Source organism: Microtus pennsylvanicus, chromosome 1 (assembly GCF_037038515.1).
Source record: "Microtus pennsylvanicus isolate mMicPen1 chromosome 1, mMicPen1.hap1, whole genome shotgun sequence".
Taxonomy (NCBI): domain Eukaryota; kingdom Metazoa; phylum Chordata; class Mammalia; order Rodentia; family Cricetidae; genus Microtus; species Microtus pennsylvanicus.
In genome coordinates this window covers 138,543,705-138,567,136 of record NC_134579.1, presented here as the reverse complement: position 1 = coordinate 138,567,136, position 23,432 = coordinate 138,543,705, and the positions used below count along the sequence as shown (strand labels likewise).

Here is a 23,432-nt window from a genome sequence, read left to right as displayed (position 1 = left end):
CAAAAGTTGAACATCACTGACTGTGATACCACTGCTGGGAGAGGTAGAGACAGGAGAATTGCAGTTCTCACTGTTATGTCAGTCTAGGGGAACAGGTTAGTTCCAAGTACAAGGAGAGATCTTGTCTTAATAAATAAAGGAAGAGAGATAAAGAGAGGGAGGGAGGAATGAAAGGAGGAAGGAAGGGAAAAAAGAAGGAAGGATGGAAGGAAGGAGAGGAGGTCTCCGTGAGTTCAAGCCCTGCTTGGTCTATGGAGTGAGTTCCAAGCCAACTAGTGAGCTCCTGTCTCAAAAAGAAAAGGTGAGAGTAGAAAGTGATAGCTCAGTGGCTAAGAGCCCTGGCTGCTCTCTTAGAGGACCTGGATGGGTTCAGTTCTCAACACCACATGAAGCTCAAAATTGTCTGTAACTACAGTTCTAAGGGATCTGACACCCAATCCTGAACTCCGCAGGCATTGAGAACATGCAGGATACACATATGTCCACGCAAGTAAAACATCCATGTGTGTAAATAACAGATAAAATCTTTTTTAACAAATCCTGATTTGGTAGGGGAACACAAAGAGGAAGTAGGAATAAGGAAACAATCTTGGCCTGAATCAGTGACTGATGAAGCGAGCAATGAGTAAATGTAACATCATTTAGAACTACTTGAAGTTTTCCAGACAGTTGTAAGTCCCTGCTCTCTAGAAGCTGACAAAGCAGTCAGACGTCCTAACAAACAAAAGTACTACACTATACAAGCCTCCAGGACAGCAAGTGACCTGGGACAGATGAAGTGGAAGGCATCACTGCAGTCCCCTGTGACCAGGTGAAGAGAGTAGAAAGTGATGGCTCCCAGACATCCCAGGCCAAAGTGAAGACAGGCGGGGCAGAAATGGCGCCACTCCGCCCTTTGCATGACTTATTTGCAGCCACACTGATGACATGCACAAGTCACAGAGTCCAGACACCTGTGCTGGTTTCCTGCTCCCGAGTCCCAGCTGCTGGGAGCCCTCAACCAGGTTCTGTACATCTCTGCTCCTCGGATTCTCTATATGAAGCAGGAACTGTAGCAGTCTATACTAAGGTGGATGGTGTCAAAAGTCAAGAAGTTAATCATTGTGAAAACGCTTAGAAGACAGTTTGTGGATAATAAGTGTTACCTATCACCGATGCAACTGTCATCTCTACCCAGAATAATACCACATGTTTTGAAAACCTCAACTCCCTTATTTGTAACATATTTTCTTTGTTAGACTAAAAACTTGTAGAAGCTACATTTTTTTAAGGAAGACTATCAAAGGGGGAAAGGGTACATGTCACAGCTCACAAATGGAGATTAGAGAACATCTTTGGTTTTCTCTTTTCATCTTTACATGGATCTGGGACATGACAATCAGGCCACCAGGCTTACATGACGAGAATCTTTACCCACTCAGCCATCTGGTCAACCCTGTACAGACTATATTTAATTTGTCTCTATATTCCCAGAACCTGGCCCAAGTGCATACCCATAATAGGCCCTGATGGCAACTCTCTTTCCAGGTGGCAAGTGAGGGACTGCCAACAGCTGAGTGAAAACCTCTTTAAGAGAGTAAGTAGCTAAAGCAATCCTAAGCCCATAGGCATCACATGGCTTGATCTCAAACTATGCAACAGAGCCACAGTAGCAAAAAAAATGGCACTGAAGTGAAATAAATAAATCAAACACTAAATCTAGATATGAATGGACACAGCTATACCTGCCTCATTTCTGACAAAGGTGTTCAAAGCATTCATTAGACAAGGCATGGTAATACACACCTCTAATCTTAGTACTTACAATGCAGAGGCAGATAAATTCTTTTTTAGCTCAAGGTGAGCCTGATCTACACAGCAAGCTCCAGGTCAACCGGAACTGTATTACATAGAGACCCTGTCTCAAAACTGTAACAATAACAACAAGCATACATTGGGAGAAAAAAACTCTCCCACAAATGGTGCTTTGGATAGTCTCAAGGAAAAGAAGGAAACTAGATCTGTATCTCCCACCCCACACACAACCCAATTCCAGATGAAGCACAGACTGTAATGTAAGACCTGAAACTATGAAACTTTAAGAAAAGACAAGCAAAACAATTCAAAATCTAGCATCTGGGACTGGTGACTCTAAGTAGAATGCTTGCATTCATGAAACCCTAGGCTCAATCCTCAACACTGCAAATATTTTAATATTATCGATTCAGCTCAAGTTGTAAACAAACCATATTCTTCTGAACTGGATCTCTCAAAGCCATATAAGTAGCCACTAACTTATAAAGCACCAGTGGAGATATGTAAATAGTTATCATCTGTCACCCTTCCTTTTGCTTGTGTGGTTTTAATGTGGGGGGGGGGACTTTTGCTCTGTTTTTAAGTTGTTTCACTTGGTTGGTCTAGTTTTGGGTTCTGAAACAGCATCTCAATACAGAACACAGGCTAGCTTGGAACTACAGATCCTCCTTCCTCTGCCTTCAGAGTGCTGTGATTGTAGACCTGCTGCCCCCCCTCTCATCTAGGCCCCAAGCTCTCCAGTGCTATTGCTGTGGCAGTGTTTCTGTGGTACCATTTAGGAGAGGCTGACTTCACAAGTCAGGCAGAAATGATCCATCACAGCAGTAAGGACACAGGGTGCTGACCTGCCATACCATAAGCTTCAGAGGAAGAGCAAAAGGCTGGAACTGAAAAAAATTGCACCACGCCACAGCTGAAATTGAAAAGCCAGATGGAATTGAAAAGAAGATGGGGAGCCAGTTGTTATCCAGAGCCAAAATCGTGAAAACAGCAGCACCCAAGGCCTATAGCATCCAGAAAGAGGCGGGATGCAAATCAGTGTGAACACTCAGGGGTCATGGATGAGGACCGGGAGTGGAGTGTTATGGCCTAGCTGGATCTGGTCAGATGACCCAGAAACCAAAGAGGCCAGGGGCCTGCTCTAAGCAGTGGTCATGACGAGAGAATAGAAAAAGGAAAGAGAAGAAATGAAAAAAAAGAGATAAAGAAACTGGGAGACCCTGGGCCTTCAGTTGAATGCACTGTATGGGGAGTGTGCAGTGCTAACTTGTGGGCGGACTGGGTCAGTCTAAACACAATTCCAGTTAAGAAAAGCAACTGTAGCAGAATGGGGAAACTCACCAATTGAAGCCAACCCAGTTCAGGATACTGACCCTGGGAGTTTCGGGCAGGAGCGCCTATCCGAGTCATGGCACCAATTTTATGATTTTATTAAAAATGCTGGTGGGTCCCACAGGGTCATGTGGCTGCAGGCAGCAGGCTCTGGATGCAGCCAGTCCTACTGGGAACACTCAGTCCCAGACAGAGACAGCTGCTGGTTCCTGGAGGTCCCGCCCGGTAAGTTTCCCAGTGGTGTGCGTCTGAGCAGGCTAGTCCCACCACATGGGCGGGTGTGAGCAGGCGGTGGGTAGAAGGCACATAAACACAGCGTACTGAATAGAATTATGTATTTATTACTTAGAGGAAAGAGAAAGGATTAGATATTTATTACTTAAAGGAGAGAGAGTGTGGGGGGAAAGAGGAGAAGAGAAAAAGAGGAGGAAAGCGACGGAGAAGAGGAGAAGTGGAGAGACACGCGCATGCGAAGAGGGAACAGTAAGACATCCAAGATGGTGGGGAAGAGGGAGCAGGGGTTACCGGGAGTGGGCATGGCTTGCCTCTTAGGAGACAAAAACCATAACATTTCCATCTCTTTTTTATAATAAAAAGCAGGAGATTAGACACCACAATTCGATGGAAATGACAGAGAACTTACTTGGTTGGCACCCAGAGCTACTCTTTTTTGGGTCCTCCATGGTCGCTGAAGGTTGTACTTGACCTTTGTTCTTTAGCCCATAGCCTGTCAGGCTCCCAAAGACCCTGTGGGCTAAGAAATCTGTAGGAAGACAGGCCTACCTTGATCTGAGCAGCTAGACTGTTGATTCCAGTGATTCTGTCCACGTCTTGAGGTGTTTAGTTTAGATGAAAGGGATTTTTGCCCAATGTGCTCCACAGTCAAAGTAAACTGCAGAAGGACATTGTTCTGTGTGCCCAGTTTATTCTGTCTTCTTTGGAGGAAGCAGAGAGCTGTTTCTAGGAGCCTACCTGTCTCTTTTTGTTATGAAATGTTTTTAATAATTAAATATTTACATATCACATTCTCCAGATCTCTGAGCAGTTGAGGGCTGTTTATGAGGTATAGGTGCAGTATAGACTCTGTCTGGAAGGTTGGGTCTGAGCTTATCTGTACTGGCTCTTAATAGGTAAGATTTACATTCGCAAAAAGGGCAGAAATAAGAAAAAACCGCTTGTAATATTAGGTTAATGACAGAACTGACAATAGTGGGAACAGCTTAATATATTTTTAAGAGGCTTAAAATTACATACCAGTTTGACATATGAGTCTTATGATTTTATAGTCAGAAATGACATGGGTGTGAGCAGGTGGCGGATAGAAGGCATATAAACACATCATATAGAATAGAATTTGATGTTTATTACTTAGAGGAAAGCGAAAGGATTAGATATTTATTACTTAGAGGAAAGAGATAGAATTGGGTATTTATTATTTAGAGGAGAGAGAGTTTGTGGGGGAAGGAGTAGAAGAGTAGAATAGGAGGATAACCACAGAGAAGAGGAGAAGTGGGGAGACACGCTTGCGGAGAGGTAATAGTAAGAGATCCAAGATGGCGGGGAAGGGGGAGCAGGGTTCGCCGGGAGTGGGTTTGGCTTGCCTCTTAAAGAGAAAAAAACCATAACAACTTGCATGAAAGAAGAGGTGTTGGAAAGATGGAGAAGTGGGGTGGATTTTTTTGGGGTTTTTTTGTTTTTAATTAATTATTTGAGGGGTCATTTGTGGTGATGCTGCAGGGTGAGGGAAGGATATGGAAGGCCTGGGAGGTGACAGGGATGGGGGCATGATGTGAAGTCCCCAGAGTATCAGTAAAGAATTACACTTTAAATAATAATAATAATAACAACAACAACAAAAACAACAAACAAACAAACAAAAGAGCCCACAGTTTAGACAACCCCAGAGAACATCTCTGATATATGTACATCAGTCTCCACACTGTAGTTTCGCCATCTTAGAAAAGATGCTTGAGAACAAAGGCAAGCATTAAAGTGCAGTTTAGCCTTTGTCCTTCAGGGTGAAATAATATAATTAAGCTATAATTTGGAAAAAATATCAACAAAATCAAAATATATCTGTGTCTCCTGTGTTGGGGGAGTAGAACCAATGTCTCCTGGTTTACAATTTTCCATAACAAACAACCTGGGAAATCACACTTTTTCTTGAGCATATGCCTTCTGTGGAGTTCGGGTTTACAGGGTGCCCTGAGCACTTGGTCAATGGGCACTGAGTGGACTGAGTGGGAGGAGTGAGCTCCTATCTCCTCCTTGAGCTTAGAGTAAAGAGGCTCCATTTGCAAGACTCGAATGATAATGTTAAGTTGGAAGTGAAGCCCCCCCCCCAGGCCAGAGAGTTCTATTGGTCTGGACTCCAAATCCTAGCATGCCAGGTCCTGATCACTCCCATAGGGTATTTAAGATAGTTCCCAAAGGAGAAACATGTGGTCTCTTTTCCTTCCCCCCACACCCTGTTCTCTCTCAGGGCCACCCAAGTTAGCAGGAATCCCATTAAACCTGGACATTTCTTAATTTGGTTTGTTGTGATTTGGCTTGATTGGAATTTTTGCATTGGCAGAAAGCTCGCATTAGGAGGTTCCACTGGGTAGGGCAGCCTTTCTGCGTGACCCTAGGCCATGCATCAAAAGCCCCCTAGTCTATAATCTGAGCTCTATACACCACACTAAAACCGGCTCCTGGGCTACAGCGGCTGCATTTTGGTGTGTCCCTTCTTTCTTGTCTATGCTATAGGGTTTTGGGGGGGACCTATTCAAGCTTATTTTTGTCAATTGTCAGACTCTTATTGAAGCTGCGAGCTCAGGCCAAGAGTTTAATCTCAGCAGCAGCCAAACTGGCAAGACCGGGTTTGGTTGAGGTGGGATTTGTTTGCTTTGGACTCTTAGCATTCAATTTCCACAACCCTGTTGGGCCTAGGAGCTATTTTAGCGGATGCACTATAATAGACTTAAGCCACTTGGTTGGGCATAGACTTTAAAATGGGCACTTGCAGTTCAAAGCCAGATCCGCTGTTGCCCCTAGGATACCTCTTACAAAATGTTTACAAATTGAGACTGCCTGATAATGAAAGACCCCCGGTTGTTTCAGTACAGAGTGCTCAGCCCCTATGTCCACTAGAAAATCCATAGGGGTTCCCTCCACAGTCAATGTTACCCTAGGCACAGGGGAGGGGGTCCAAGCCCCATCCCGTCTAATCATCTTCTTCTAGGGCCAGTACCTTAGAGGCCCTTCCTTTCTTCTTTGGACATTCTCTTGCCCAATATAATTTTTCTTTGCAATAGGCGCATCGGTCTTTGTCCAAGGGGTCCCTCTGTCCGTCTTCTCTCATCTTTGGTCGTCTGTTGCTAAGGTTCTATCTGTCTAGGTCCTGTCTTCCGTTTCTCTCCTACTACTGTGGCCAAAATTCTATCAAATTTCTCTCTTGCCTATGATCCCTCTGGTCCTCTCTTTCTTCTGCCTCCTCTCTCTCTCTCTCTCTCTCTCTCTCTCTCTCTCTCTCTCTCTCTCTCTCTCTCTTCTTGCTTCTCTTCCTTAGTCTCTCACTTACGAAACACTTTCTCTGCCTCCTTAACCAAATCCTGCATGATATAATCCTGCAACTCTTCTAACCACTGTAACTTTTCTTAATATCTGATGCTGACTGTCCTTTGAAGGCCATAGCTACCGCTGACCCTCAGAGCTTGGGTCAAATGGAGTATAACGCCTGTCAGCCTTAAGAAACACAGATGGCAGAGCCCTGCAGTGATTGACTGTAGGCTGCTCCCTACCTGCTTTAAGTTTGACCTTGAAAATAAACACAGAGAACTAGATAAGGCCCATATCTGTTTACACATTTTTTTTTACCAGAATCTCTCTTGTTTTTTAGACAACATACCAAAAACTTTCTTGCTTTTTAGACAACACACTAAAAAAAATCTCTCTTGCCTTTTAGACAACATAAAAACTCTTACCAAAGTCTTTTTTGTTCGTTTTTCTTAGTGGGAATGTATGGCTACATTTTAAACAAGAACAGCATATAAGATCCTGTGCCAGGGTTAAACATTTGAGACCAACAATAGGTTTTTTTAACATTAACACACAATAATTTGTAAACAAGAACAACACATAAAATCCTGTACCAGTGTGAAACATTTGAGAACAGCAATAGGTTTTTTCTTTAACATCAACCAACAATAATTTGTAACCAGCCCCTATAAATGATAACAGATACTTATAACCCATAGGATCTGAAAGAGTTCTTCACCTGCGGAGCCAAGCCTTGGTCAGCTTTGACCGAAGGTTTGAGGCATGCAGCTCCTAGGGCAGGTGGAGGGAACTTGTCCATCAGCGTGAGGGGGCAGGGTGGTATACAGCACTGGGGAAAAAAATTGTTAACCTCTTTAGGCCATAGCGATTACCCTCAGATTTTTTGTTTAGTGTTTGAAATCCTATTGGGGTATATCTGCCTTCTACAACTGTGTCTGGCAGGCTCAATACCTTTTAGCAGCAAAGCTGAATAGCCCACCCATTCATATAAGCATGCTACCCCGCAGCCATGTGCTTGGGGCTGAGGCTGACTTTTTTTTAATGACATATACTCCTATGTTTATGGCCCTATCTCTAAAATCTTGTAAGTGTTCACAATATTAAAGTCAAAGAAGTTATGATTTGAGTACGACATCATCAGTCTAAGTCAGGACAAAAGCACAACACACATTTCACAGACATACAGGACAAAGGCACCAAACAAACCCAAGATTTCAAGCTGCTTCGCGGGTGTGACCCACCCCACTTTCAAAATGAGTCCGCTATCCATGCATGTCTCTACAGAGAACTGACCTCAGCACTCATGTGTCATACCACAGAACTGAGAAACGCCACTCGCGTGTCTCACCAGAGAACTGAACACACTACCTGCGTGTAAGACAAAACAGAGACCGAAGTTATACAGACAAAGGCTAACAAAACTTAGAAAGACACAAACACTGATCCAGAGTCACAGTTTGTCCCAATCGTCAAAGTTATAAATAAGACAAAACAAAAGACTGAAGACACACAAGACACGCAAACAAATGTCTTTCTCCACCGAGATAGACAAAACCATTCCAGAAATACAGACGGCTGAGAGGACATAGTTCCTCCAAACCAGGAGAACTTCCATATCCTCACCAGCACCCAGAAGGGAATCTCCCAGGCATCCCTGGGTCCCTTCTCACCTCCTGGGACATCCCCCAGGGGGCAGTTGGTGATCTAGCATGTCTGCTGATCACTCCCTCTGTGTCCTCCCGACACACAAGCAACTGCAAAACCGAAAATACAGAACCTGAACCTGAACCTGAATTTCTTGGTGTTTGCAGCGTCTAACCAGAGTGTCAGTCATTTCAGTCATGGCAAGTTCTACATCTGTCTCCACAAAGCTAAGAGCTTCTCTAACCCCTTTTATTGTTGTGACATTAACAACAATATTAAAAAAAAAAATCCAGCCTGGAGACACGGCTCCATGGATAAGGGCACAGGCTGCCAGAGTGTGCACGTTCAATCCCAACACCCGCAGAGTAGCTCACAACTGTCTGTAACTTTAGTTCCAGGGGATCTGATGCCCTCTTCTGGCCTCTGCAGGCACCAGGCACACAAGGGGTACCCAGACACACATGCAGAAAAATACTCATACACATAACAAAATAAAATAAATATTCACTCACAAAAACACATATATGATAACACAAAACGCTGTCACCAGGTCATTACTTCCTTTCTTTGCAAACAAGGAGTCGGCAGCTGTGTGAAACAGCAGGTCACCTCTTAACCCCATGTGATGCTTCTGTGCCAAAGAGCAAAACAATCCAACGTCCCCTTGTGCAAATTGATGCAGTCATTCTCTAAAGCTCGTGGGAGTCCCTCAGGACATTAGAAATGCCATGTGACACAGGTATTTCACTGGGCATATACCCAGAGATTCTGTACCCGCAATAGAGATATTTGCACCCTTATGAATACTGCTGCTCTATTCAATATTCAAGAAGATGGAGCCAATCTAGATGTCAATCAACATATGAATGCATAATGCCAGTCTAGTGCATATACCAAATGAAATATTATTCATCTCTATGGAAAAATGAAACCACAAAATTTAAGGAAAGTTGGTAGACTTAGAATGTAAAATTAAGTGAGATCACTCAATATCAGGGAAAAAAACCATGTTCTTTCTTGTATGTGGATCCTAGCCTATGATGTATGCATGTACACAGTAATTAAATATGCTGAGGTACAGTGCAACATTGAGGAAGGAGAACATGAAATTTTAAAGAGACAAAACACTCCCTGATGAGTTCACATACATGCTGTACTTTGTGGGTCCTCTGAATGCGCTCTCAACATGTGCACAGTTTAGATGTAAAACAGGCCCTTAACAAGCAATATCCACATGTGACTCTATGCTGCCACCTTACTGGGAGGACTATGTTTGAAGGTATGGTTTTCATCCTTTAAATGTCTCTGTACAGTGCAATTCTTACAAGTACTAACAACTTAGGGTGCATTGTTCTCTAAACAATAATTCTAGCTATAAAAACTGTAGAGAGTGAAGGCTGTCCAAAGTATGCTTACATCATCATAATCAAGGAATTTTTAGGAACTCCTGAAAATGATGACTTAATGGCCCTGAATCTTGAAAATTAACACACCAGGAATTATCAAAACCAAGAAGCTGCTGGCACGATTTGGTTTGCTTTGATTTTCATTTTTTTTTATTTTTGAGACAGGGTTTCTCCGTACCTTTTTGGTTCCTGTCCTGGAACTAGCTCTTGTAGACCAGGCTGGCCTCGAACTCACAGAGATCCGCTTGCCTCTGCCTCCCAAGTGCTGGGATTAAAGCCGTGCGCCACCACTACCCAGCCTTCATTTTATTTTATGTTATAGTTCTAAAGTGTGGTTTTCTGAATGGATGAATCTTCTTCCCTTTCAAACTTAAAAGTCATACCAAAGCTATTTTAGAGTGAGCTAAGGACTTGGATTTTCGGATCCCTGAACGAGAAGTACAAAAAACCAATGAACATCGGGGAAAGGGGGTTCAACCATCAGCCTTCAAGGAACTGCAGTTCAAAGTGGCAGTGAGTCTCACCTCAGCTGTTACAGTCTCGAGCAAAAGTCTACCTAGGTCCTCAAAGGCAGCTGCACACTGGGACCTTCCCAGGGAAACTTGGTGCCCAGCTCCACTACAGCCTTTGGAGCTTGGCTACCATCCTTGTGACAGCCCAGACAAGAGCTGCAGTTCTCCTCATGGACACCAGGGGGCGACAAGAAACCACATAATTAAGAGGGAACATCCCTGAGGCCTGAACAAGTCTTGCAGCTTTGTCTCCATCAGGATTACAAGGGACCTGGAGCTTCCTCACACAATCATTTCCTGTGTCTCTGAGAACCCAACTCTAGAAGGAGACCCTATGTAGTCCCCTCCCCATCACAACACCCATGAGAAAAGACGGGGAGATCACAGGGCAGTCCCCAAGGAGAACAAAGGCATCCCAGAAGGGTCAGGGAGGGCATGGGCAGACCTGAATCACATTCAGACAACACAGGAAGCTGGGGTGTGGGGTGTCTCCCTGGGGCTCTTCATAAGGAGCTGGAGCACACAGTCCTCTTTCTAGTACACAGGTCACCTCCTCCTGCATGTCAGGATGTGAACCCCTGAGATAACTTGTATCACTATATGGGACACCTGACTGGTGAGAGCAGTGACTATGAATCTGGTTCCTTCCCAGTTGTCACTCAGACCTTTTCTTGCTCCTAGAGATTACTGCAACTCTCTCCCGGGAGTAACTCCCACTTTCCCAGAGCATTGAGGTCACTGAGCAGACTGGGCTCTGCTGGGATTTTCTGTCACAAGGAAATACACTCTTGGCTATAGGAAGTGCAGGGAAATGTCCTGGGTTGAGCTGCTGTTCTCTTGGCACTCAGGACATTTCTGAACCTTGTGTCTCAAAGTTCTAGAACACTGAACCAGAAAGAAAGGAATAAGGCCGGGCAGTTGTGGCACACACATTTTATCCCAGTACTTGGGAGGCAGAGGCAGGTGGATCTCTGTGAGTTCAAGGCCAGCCTGGCTACAAGAGCTAGTTCCAGCACAGACTCCAAAAGCCACAGAGAAACTCTGTCTTGACAAACCAAAAGAGAGAGAGAGAGAGAGAGAGAGAGAGAGAGAGAGAGAGAGAGAGAGAGATAAAGGAACAGAAGGATCAGAGGCAGACTGATACCCCGACTCCACCCCCAGCCCATGTGACTCCAGGAGGTGTCATTTTTTTGGGAGGAAGCTCAAGTCTTGGAATAAAAGCCGAAAAAGACACCAGAGCAGCCACGCTTGGCAGCCGCCTGAGAGGCAAACCTCCTTTCCAGAGGAAGAGCCTAGGCTACAACAGAGACATGGAGCTCTCCTCAGCCCTTCTCCACAAAGGACAGCTACCCTGGAGGGGACTCCTGCTGGCAGGTGAGGAGACATTCCTCAGGGGTGTGGACAGCAGGGGAGCTCAGAGACTGGATGGGGTCTTCTGGGAGGGGGACTGTGCCCAAGAGGAGACATCTGGCTTCTGCTTGAAGCCTGAGAGCAACAGGAAGCTCCCAGGGAATGTGAATTGGTAAGTGGGGAGGAAAACTCAGGGGTTCCCCACTGCAAGGGGGTACTGGCCTCTGTACCCTGAAGACTGACTCCCACAACTGTGTCAGGGTGACTCTCCAAGTAAAACTCAAACTGGGGCCAGTAAACAGGGTCATTTCATACATACGACCCTGAGGAATCTGCACATAAACCCCAGACTCTGGGATATTGATTTGCCCACAGGTGTCTGAGCCTGTTCCAGGCAGTGGGATTTAAACCCAAATCAAACCAGTTCTCCTCACAGAGTCCTGGGCAGGAAGACAGAGCAGAAGGATATCTAGAAGGTGGGGTTGTGGTTGACAAGAACTTCAGAAGAAACAGAGCTGGGAAGGTCAGAAAATGAAGGCTTGGAGTCTTTAGAGGAGGAGGTCAAAGAAGACATGCCTACACTCACCAAAGATTCTGAGTGTGAGCAGGGATCTGAGGGAGTTAGGGGTGAGCTGTGTGGACACCTAAGACGAGAATTTCGTTCACTGGAAAGATTCAGGAGTACAGAGGAATGGGGTGATGTCCCAGACCTTCCTGCAACAGGACACACACACACCATGGCTGCGAGTTGAACACGCTCAGGTCTCAATTTCCTCCAAATGCAAAGATCTAATATTGATCGGATTTTTTCCTCTTCCCTCTTAGCCTCACTTTTGATCTACTGGAGCTCTCCCACCATGGCCCAAGTCACTGTGGAAGCAGTTCCGCCCCATGTTGCTGAAGGGGCGAATGTTCTTCTACTTGTCCACAATCTGCCAGAGACACTCCAAGTCTTTTCCTGGTACAAGGGAGAAAATGTGGATGAGAAAAAGGAGATTGTAAAATTTGTAAAACCAGGAGAAACATATAAAAGAGGGCCTGCATACAGTGGCAGAGTAAAAATATACCTCAATGGATCTCTGCTCTTACTGAATGTCGCTCAGAAAGATGCAGTACCCTACATGCTACATATGAAAATGGGAAACCTTGATGCTAGAAATGCATCTGTGAAGTTCGATGTACACCGTAAGTAACCTCTGGGTCGTTGTAGACCTAATCCTACTTCACTCATAGATTTGTCAGTCCTGGATGACTTGTTATGGTCCCCGCATTGTGGTTCAAACATTTAGAAAAGGCCACAAAATGGAGGAAACAGAAATAAATCAGGATCAGTAACTAGAATCTACCCTCTGAGAGAGAAGGTGAGGTAACTCAGCCCAGGCATGTCAGACTCTGCCCAGGGTCTTAGATCTCATCATGAACATGGCCTCGAGAAAGACCCTTCAGGACTCAGGCCGGGCCTGTCTGAGAACACCATGAGATTTTCACAGAGAAATGAACACCCAAAGCTTTGCTTCAGACCTCCATCCCAGACTGGACCAGGAATTCTGGGATCTCAAAGACTGGGTTGGAATTTGACCTCCTGTTGGAGCTGACAGTAGACAATGATTGGTTGCAGGCTGGTAGCCTGCTGACCCTCAGCCTGTGAGAGTCATGTTTGAGGCAGGTCACCTGGGCATCTCCTCCAGAGACTCAGTGTGCTCAGCATAGGTGGAGGGCTATTAAAGACAACCAGCCAGCTGTCCTGATGGTCTTCTGAGACCTCGCAGGAAGGTGGAGAGCCCTAAAGAGATGGGAGAAAAGTGTACAAATGGCAGCTCCTTGCCTCTGGGGGTCCAGCCCTGGAATTATTTCCTGCAGGCAAATAGTAAGAGATACTGCTTGGTGGAAAGTCAGGCCATTGCTCACCTTTCAGGTTAACTTGCAAGCAACAATCATTTACTCTGTGCCCTATTCTAGGGAAACTGAGACAGGAAACACAGTCACTGAGTCAGGGTCACAAAGGCCATGGGTGACACAAGCTATCTGTCCACACCACATCTCCAGCCTCCCCACCATGGAGACTCTATTAGGTGCCCCTGAGTCTTATAGATCATTTCCTAGACTCAGGCTTCTTTTATGGATCCCTGATTCATGTCAGTCAACATCAAACTCCTGACAAGAATGGCCCAGCTGAAGCCCAGCCTGACCTGAATGCCAGCCAGAACCTGATCTGTGTGGGGTCTCTGACGGGCTGTCAGGTTCTCAGGGAACTCAATGGGAAGACCAATCATGAGTGATGTTTAGAAGAGCCCTGAGCAGCAAAGGCTTGGAGGGCGCTGGTCCTCACTGAGCAGTGGAGGTCAGGGCAGCTGGAGGGACTCACACATAGTGTCCCAAGACATGCAATGGGTCAGTGAGGGCCAGGAGATAACATGAGGTCTCTGATTCCAAGTCTTGAGTCTGTCCATCACCACACACTGCAGCTCAATTCCCTCCTGGGAAAGCCCTTGCTTCTCCCATACACAGCACAGAGGACCCATTGTCTCTGAGAGCTCAGCTACTCCATCTGTAATTTGTTTCCTGCCTGATTCTTTGAGGTTCTGGGTTGGAAGGGAGATTGGAGACTAGCTCTGTTTAAAGAGGCCCTTGCAAGAATCAGAGGCACCAAACAGGACAAAATTCCTTCTCTTGTCTGCACACAGCACTGCTACCCAAGCCGAAAATCACAAGCAACAATTCCAATCCCATGGAGGGTGAGGACTCAGTAGCATTCATGTGTGAGCCTGAGACTGAGAATACAAACTACCTGTGGTGGAGAAATGGCCAAAGCCTCTCAGAAGGTGACAGGCTGAAGCTGTCTGAGGACAACAGGACTCTCACTTTACTCAGTGTTGTGAGGAATGACACAGGAGATTATGAGTGTGAAACCCGGAACCCAGTGAGCACCTCCCGAAGTTATCCATTCCATCTGGAAATTACCTGTGAGTATTATCTGTTTTATAATTTTTACAGCTGCCTAAATACAGACAGTTTGAGCTAGGACACTCTGTCCCCTTGGGTTGGTGACAGAGATCTACCACACAGATCCCTAGGCTGAACAGGGAGGGCCTCCTGGCCCAGCCCATGTACATGCAGCCAGGCCCAGCACTGAGCTGGAATGGGCTGGAGGGACTTCTACCTAGAGAGACTCAGGGTGTTGGAGACAGGGGACAGATCAGTCTCAGGCTCAGTGCACACGTGAGTGTGCAGTAGGGATGTTCCTGTGCTTTGATCGAGATGGATCAGGATTTGTGCCTGCTGCATGAATACTCCTGTACTAATCGGCACCACAGCTCTTGGAACCTGCTCAGCTGAAGTTATAGCACAGCTCAGAGAGATACTATGGCCTTCTGCAGACCAGTATTGCCCTTCCCTCTGCTGACATCACATGTGCCTTTGTTGTGTTTGTTCCAGATGGTCCAGATGTCCCGATTATATCCCCCTCAAATACTTATTTTCGTTCAAGGACAAACCTCAGTCTCTCCTGCCATTCAGCTGCTCTCCCACCCGCGCTGTACTCTTGGTTTGTCAATGGAGAGCTAGTGTCATCCTCCCAAGAGCTCTTTATCCCCAACATCACTACTAAAAATAGTGGATCCTATACCTGCCTCATCCATTACTTTGTCACTGGCCTCAATAAGACCAGAGTCAAGAACATTGAAGTCCTTGGTAAGTGGATCTCTGAAATATCAGTGCCAGGTTTAGAGTTTTTTTGGCTTTCTGGTAAGATGCAGCAGAATTTAATTTCCAGCCCATGTCTAGGGAAAAAGCAAAACTCCACTCTATCCTGAGCGTCCTGCTCCATCCCTATGCTGATCTTCTCAGGATGCTCTGACTTCTCCTGGCTGATAGGGATGGAGCTTGGAATGTGAGGAGGAGCTTCTCCCAACCTTGGAAACCTCAGGTTGTGGGAGGGACTTCCTAGGAGAGGGAGAGCCTTAAGGTCAAGATTTCTTTCTGTCACTAACACAGCCTTCCTGTCCCCTCCATTTTCTTCTTATGACCTCCACGGCTTAGAGGGACATCCAGGGCTTTACTATGTTCACTTCTTTTTTCCCAAATGTGAGGAGAAAACTCCCTCCCTACAAATGGGAACCAACAGGTTAGAGCTCTGCTCCCAGCTCTGCTTCTGTCTCAGGGGTGATTGGCTGAGCTCTGACACCATGGGAGGGAAAGAGAGGGTGGAGAAGGCACCTGGGACCCTGGTTCTGAGTCAGGGTGAACCATGTCACTGACGACTTGATGATGCTCTTTCTCTTACTCTTCTCAAGGATTATAAACAAAAGTATGTACTTCCCACAGGGCAGGGAACCCTGACTGCTCTTAGGACTGGAGAGGGAGGGGAGGGGGAGTGGGGAGAGTAGAAGGGAAATGGGAGGAGGTGAAAAATTTTAATAAATAAATAAATAAACTAAAAAAAAATCCAAAAACAAATGCCGGCCAAGTGTGCTGGTTTGTGCCTTTAAGGGCAGCACTAAGGAGGGAGAGGCAGGGAGATAGTGTGAGTTTGAGCCAAGTCTGGTCTACATGGCAAGGTCTAGGCTATCTAGGACTGTACAGTGTGACCCTGTCTGAAAAACAAAAAAGCAAAAAACAAAATGCAAAACAGGTATGGCAGATTAGAGTGGCAGACTGTGGTCAACTCAGTGGTCATTCACGTCTTCTCTGTGGTATTTAATCCATCTCCATATAGCAGGACATAAATTTCTCTTCAAACAGAAATTCTTTACTTTGGGATTTCTCCGAGTCCTGAATTCTAGGAGTTAATACCTTTAAGATTAGCTGGGCTATCCTAACCCCATAACAAATAAATTATTTAATAAAGAAAACCCTAGAAAGCTATTTTCTAATGCAGGGACCTGACTTTTCACACTCACAGAAAGAGTGTGCAAGAATTTGCACAAAAATCTATGGAAAAAACATTCTCCCCATTTCTGGGTCCACGGGGGTCAAGCAACGATTGTGGACAAACCCCCAAAGTCTATTACACCAGAAGCAAACTTTATTCCAGGAAATAAAATTAAAAAATAAAAAAATAAATTTCCATGGGGCACAAAATGTTTATCAGAGAAGGACTTGTAAGGCTGTGGCAAAACACAGTTTCCAAACTCTCCCTTTATATAGCAAGAAGCAACAAGCATTAGGAAAGAACAAAGGAATTTTTACAATCTTGAGGTAAAACTCAGATACAAATTCTTTTTTAAAAAAAATTTTATTAACCTTGTTTTTCAGTTAAACTGGTGTTAGTGTTTAGTCCATCCTCTCTCTCTGGCACTGGCTGATGGTGTTCACCAAAGCTCTGCACTCCCCTGACACTTCCCGTTTCGCATAGCAGGCGAGGAATGGGAAAACGCACAACCAAAAAGTCACATACATGCCATCATTTAAACGTAAACTCAGTTCACTTCATTTGCTGGTCCTGAGTGGCCAGGGGTCACGAAGGCTGAACTTCAGCTTACAGAGGTCCCTCAGTTTGAAGAGGGTCACTTCAGTCTTGCAGATAGAGCTATGGATTCTATAGCAAAGTGACCAATGTTAACAGTTAATTCTTAAGGTGCTGAGAAAGCTGCTGACAGCCTGCTCTCATTCTCCTAGGATTACAACTTCATATTTCCTTATTTCTACATTCTTATTTCTGGAACCTACATTTCTATATTCTTATTGTTGGACTCTTCACCAATCCCCCTCAAGGTTTCTGGACATGTTGGGTGAGTGGCCTCCTAGTGTGGAATCTACACGAATACCCTGAGTCCGGGGTCACTATGGGTGATCTGGATAGAGGAAGATTCTGCTCTTTCCTGAGAGACCATATCTTACACTAAACATGAGATCTTGTGTCTTCATTCTGTGGGCCCTGTGAGCTGGCTGAGATCTCTGAGGGTAAACGACTCTCACTTGGTCCCCTCCACTATTTATCCACAGAGCCAGTGACTACACCCTTCATCAAAGCCACCAAATCTGAAGTCAAAGAACCAGACTCTGTGCACCTGACCTGCGACTTCAACTCCAGTGACTCTACAATTGCCTTCCGCTGGTTCCACAATGGCAAGGGAATGAAATTCACAGACAGGGTATTCTTAATCCAAAACAGAATCCTCTCCATATCGCACACCAGGAAGGAGGATTCTGGAGTGTACCAGTGTGAGATATACAATGCAGTCAGTTCCAAGAGGAGTGACCCCTTCCAGTTGAACGTGAGACGTGAGTGACCTCCCCTCCATTCTTACTTCATAGTGTTGAGGGTGGGGCAATTTTTTATCAGCAATGTGCAAAATGTGTAAAATTCACCCTGAGAAAAACATGGCTCAAGATACAAACACAGCCAGCTTGGTGGTGGATGCATGTTAATCTCATGATAAAATAAGGCGTAAGCTGAGCACGGTGCTGCATGCCTTTAACCCCAGCCAGCTCACCAGAGCTAGAGACAGGTGATTGTCTATGAGTTCCCAACCTCCCTGGTCTTTGATTGGCAGCACTGGCCACTGTATGCTGAAGACTGACTTTCCCACTATGTCAGGGTGACTCTGCAAGTAAAACCCAGACTGGGGCCATTAAGCAACATCATGACATATGACCCTGAGGAATCCACAAGTAAATCCCAGGTTCTGGGACACTAATTTGCTCACAGGTATCTGAGCCTGTTTCAGGCAGTGGGCTTTAAACCAAAATCAAATTATTCCTCCTCACAGAGTCCTGGGCAGGAAGACAGAGGATCAAGGACATCTAGAAAGTGGGGTTGGGACTGACAAGCACTTCAGAAGAAACAGAGCTGGGAAGGCCAGAAAATGAATGCTTGGAGTCTTTAGAGAAGGAGGTCAGAGAAGATATGCCTACACTCACCAAAGATTCTGAGTGTGAACAGGGATCTGATTAAGTGTGCGGTGCTCTGTGCAGACACCCGAGAAAACAGTTTCATTCAATAGAAAGCTTCAGGGGTACTGAGGAATGGGGGTGATGCTGCTGACCTCCTCCCAATACGACACACACACACACACACACACACACACACAAACACACTCAGATTTCAATTTCTACGAAATGCAAAGGTCCTAATAATGATGTTTTTTTTGTTTTTTTCTCTTAGCCTCTCTTACAATCCAGTGGAGCTCACGCACCAAGCCCGCAGTTACTGTGGAGGCAGTTCCACCCCATGTTGTTGAAGGGAAGAGTGTTGTTCTACTTGTCCATGATATGCCAGAGAAAGTCAAATCCTTTTTCTGGTACAAGGGAAAACATAGTATTGACGACAATGAAATTGCTCGATTTCAAAAATCTGATAGCACAGTTCAAAAAGGGCCTGCATTCAGCAGCAGAGAGAAAATATACCCAAGTGGAACCCTGGTCTTCCGGAATGTCACTAAGCAAGATGAAGGAGCCTATTTGCTACGTATGGAAACAGAAAACTTAAATTTTATGGCACATGTGCACATCCATGTAAACCCTAAGTAATTCTCTGTAACTGCTGGTGGAGGAAGCCATTCTGTCACCCCTGGGAATGACACATACATGTTTTGCAAATGGAGCTCTTTAGAGGCAAGGCCCTTTGGGGAACCCATCCATTTGTCAAAGACCTTCAGAAACAATACTTCAGACGTCTGCGCTGATCCCAGGGGTGCATGGGCTTCAGGCCTCTATAACTTCCACTATGCTTATTCTTAGGGTGATTCTTAGTTCTGCTTTGTTAGTTGTGATTGTGCCTGAGTTTACTAGGAATTAAAGATTCTGCAGAAAAATTAAATTTCTCTGATGTGTTATGCAAACCAGTTTCACCTCTTGCCCCTGGCTCCCTTTGCAGTCATCCTGAGTGAGCAGGAGGAGCGTACTAAGGGTAATGATTATTGCTTATTCAGTCCCAAAAGTGATCAATATCCTACAAAGAACTTAGAACATGGTTTCTTAAAGGATGACATTAAAAACTTACAGAAACATATAAGGAAAAGATATAGGACACAAAAGGTCAGGCATTTCTTTGGTGCCAGGACATGAAAACTCAGATATTCTTCCAATATCAACTTATCGATAAAGGAATCTAAAACTCCCAGTTCCCTTAAGAGAAAAGTACACGTAGGAATGGTCAGGAAGTTTAGGAATTTTGTCCAGCAGTTAAAGCATTAGGTATTAATCATTACTATTTTCAGAACTTATAAAGATTAGAATTATAACTGTAGTCCACATAAAGGTGATACAGAGGTTACTTAGAAACTGGCATACAGCTGAAAATGATATCCTAGGTGTGACAATACACTCAGCTGGTGACAAAGATATGAAAGTATCACAGTGTGAAGAGCTAGTCACAGGGTTTTAGTCTCTTAGTTTGTAATCAGATATTTACTCCCAGCTAGGGCACAGTATGAATAAGATGTGCCTGGCCGGATATAAACATTGGCTTGCACTATAATGATATGGGGTAAAGGTCAATGACGTCAAAGGAGTGGGAAGAAGAGAACCTGAAATGAATAAATGTTAATGATTCTTGGAGAGTGATTAAAGAGAAATGATTTGGAACTGCTCATGCGTGGAGGCATTAGGGCTTATAGAGATAAAGACTGCCTGAGCTAGATGGGAACATCAGTTAGAAAGACCAGTGGTCAGACCCTTCATTCTTTGCCAACTTCACAATCCGTCCTGGGGCACAGAATCCCACTGGACATGGACTCTGGCACTCATGGTCATGGGTGGAGTTATTTCTACTTCATGTAGGATAGTCAGTCCTGATGACTCTGTGTTATGGTCCCTACATTGTGGTTCAAACATTTAGTAAAGGACACAGAGTGGGGGAAACAGCAATAAACCAGAATCTCTCAGTTGAATCTACCCTCTGAGAGAGGGGGTGTGGTAATTCAGCCCAGGCATGTCAGACTCTGCCCAGGGTCTGTCTTAGAACATGGCCCTGAGAAAGACCCTTCAGGTCTCAGTAGGGCCTGCCTGACGAAACCATGAGATTTTCACAGAGACATGAAAACCTAAGCTTTGCCCAGACCTCCATCCCAGACCTGACCAGGAATCTTAAGAAACTTATGGACTAGGTTGGAATTTACCTCCTGTTGGAGCTCACAGGGGAAAATGATTGATTGTAGACCCATAGCCTGCTGACCCTCAGCCTGTGAGAGCCATGTCTGAAGCAGATCACCTGGGCATCTCCTCCTGAGACTCAGAATGCTCAGAATAGGTGGAGGGGTATAAAGGCAACCAACCAGCTGTCCTGATGGTCTTCTGAGACCTCACAGGAAGATGGAGAGCCCTAAAGAGATGGGAGGAAATTGTACAAATGGCAGGTCCTAGCCTCTGTGGGTCCTGCCCTGGGATTCTTTCCTGCAGGCAAATAGTGGGAGGCATTGCTTTGTAGAAGGTTAGGTCATTGCTCATATTTAAGGTGAACTTGTAGGCATGTGATGGAGGAAGGTCATTGGTTAATAAAGAAACTGTCTTGGCCCATTTGATAGGCCATCCCTTAGGTGGGTGGAGTAGACAGAACAGAATGCTGGGAAGAAGGGAAGTGAGGCAGAAGCTATTCCTCTCCTCTCAAGGACAGTCACAATGGAGCTTTAGCCCAAGATGGATCTAGGTTAGAATCTTTCCAGTAAGCCACCACCTTGTGGTGCCACACACATTAATAGAAATGGGTAATCAAGATGGGAGAATTAGCCAGTAAGAGGCTAGAGCTAATGGGCCAAGCAGTGTTTAAATGAATACAATTTGTGTGCTGTTATTTCAGGGCATAAGCTAGCCAGGCATGCAGAAGCCAGGCAGGATGAAAAGTAGGCTTGCAGCAGCTCCTTCTACAGGCACGGAAAAGGATCATTTCCCCTGTGTCCTATTCTAGGGAAACTGAGACTGGAAACACAGTCACTGAGTCAGGGTCACATAGGCCATGGGTTGCACAAGCTATCAGGACTGCTTGTTTTTATGCTGTATGAACTGGACAGGTAGGACCCATGGAGAAATGACTGCTGAAATTGCCTAAAGGTGACACTGTCCTTCAGTGTTCCTGCTTCATGAAAGAGTGTGCTAGACTCTTCTAGGACACACAAAAATGTTACTGACAAACTGTCAATATAGGTTGAACTGGCTTTGAAATTTCCTGCTCCATGGGAAAGCCTGGTGGATACTATGGCCTGTGGGCTGAAGATTAGATGCTCCAATGATGTCGAGGCAGCGAGTTGTCTCTGTTAATTCTAGAGTTTTTGAAGTTGCTTACAATTTACTTCTTGTTTACTTAGATAATATTATATCCTTCTGCATTCTTTGGTTAGTTGAAGAATTTATAGTTTTCTTTATTTATGATAATAGATAAAGTGGATAGCAATATTGTAACTGTAATTTGTGCTTGATACCTGTTTTGTTATATGTAATTTTACTATGTTAAAGTTAAAACCTTCCTTTTTTATTTAAACAGAAAAGGGGAGGTGATGTGGGATTCCCCTCTGTATCTTGTAAATACCATTAATGAATAAAGAAATTGCTTTAGACCTATGACTGGGTAGAACTTCGCTAGGTGGGGAAAACTAAACTGAATGCTGGGAGGAAGAAGGTTGAGTCAGAGAGAAGCCATGGAGCCCTGCCAGAGACAGATGCTAGAACCTTGCTTGTAGGCCATGAGCCTCATGGTAAATATAAAATAATAAAAATGGATTAAATCAAGATGTAAAAGCTAGGCATCAAAAAGTTAGAACTAGCTATTTAGGACAGCGAGGGCCTGAGGAAACAAGCTCCACTAGAGGAGAAGCCAGGAGCAAATCCAGTTCTGGGAGACAACCTAGTCCCAAACTCTGGCAGATGAAGATTCAGCTAGTCACTAGATCTAGAGTCTGCAATATTGCCAGAACACAGGGGTGTAACTGTTGAGCAATTGAGCCAGAGTCAGAGACTGCTAGAGTCCAGATGTGAATCTGGGACCTTCAAGGGTGTAGACCTAAGCCAGGACCCTGGTGGGTCTGAGTGTGAGTCTAGGACCTTCCAGGAACTAGGCCTGAGCCAGGAACTCTGCCAGTATGGGTGTGAGTGAACTTGGGACATAAGAAAGAATAGGCAGGAACCAGAGATCTCGGCGGGGCCAAGTGTTAGTCTGGGACCTCTGAGGGAGTAAGCAAGTCCTCTGTGGGTCTAGTCTCACCTGAGCCTGGGACCTCTGAGGCAGTAGACCAGAGCCAGAAACATTTCCAGGTCCAACACCAAGTTAGGAACTTCTGTAACAGTATTTATAGAAACATGGAAAAACGGCCAACTTCAGCTTAGAATGCCTGAGACAGCAAACTCCAAGGGAGCAGAGAAATGCACAGGAGTGTTGAGCTATCTCCAGGAACATGGAGTAACCAACGGGATAACTAAAACTGTGACACTGACTTACCACAAGGAAAAACCATCTGAGCTTTGGATTCACTGACACCAAGAAGATTATTCAACAGAATCTCAGACTGCCCCAATCACTCATATTAGAGAGAAAGATGAGTAGATGTAAGAACATGAAACACCACAAAAGACCAATACAACACCAGTAAAACCTAAGGACCCTACAGCAGCATGACCTGAATAACCAAATATGGATGAAACAAAAAAAAGACCTAAAAAATAGATTAAAGAAAATGTTTGAACCTCTTAAAGAGTAAATGAGAAATTCTCTTAAATAGATAGAAGAAAAGACAAACAAAAAAATTGGAAGACATGAGCAAATCACCGTAGGAAAACCAAGTAAAAGAAATCAAACATATGAAAGAAACTATTCAGGACTTGAAAACTAAAATAGAGACAATAAAGAAAATAAGAGCTAAGAGAATTTTAGAAACAGAAATCATAAGAAAATGATTAGGAACCACAAATGCACACAGGAACAGCA

The 23,432-nt window shown here is 44.8% G+C and overlaps 1 protein-coding gene across 2 annotated transcripts in view; it reads left to right on the top strand.

Annotated features, from left to right (window-relative positions):
- Positions 1–19,337, top strand: part of LOC142858763 (cell adhesion molecule CEACAM8-like) — a 185,115-nt gene extending 165,778 nt beyond the window's left edge. Inside the window, exons 1-6 of one of the 2 annotated variants that reach the window (XM_075988478.1) lie at positions 11,477–11,602; positions 12,404–12,763; positions 14,263–14,541; positions 15,014–15,268; positions 17,522–17,800; positions 18,684–19,337. In XM_075988478.1, the coding sequence (XP_075844593.1) occupies positions 11,539–11,602; positions 12,404–12,763; positions 14,263–14,541; positions 15,014–15,268; positions 17,522–17,800; positions 18,684–19,048 (1,602 nt within the window). In that variant the 5' untranslated portion in view covers positions 11,477–11,538 and the 3' untranslated portion in view covers positions 19,049–19,337. Of the gene's footprint in view, positions 1–11,476; positions 11,603–12,403; positions 12,764–14,262; positions 14,542–15,013; positions 15,269–17,521; positions 17,801–18,683 lie in introns of those variants that run through there. The other variant, XM_075988469.1, reaches the window with a different exon arrangement.
- Positions 19,338–23,432: the final 4,095 nt, after the last annotated feature.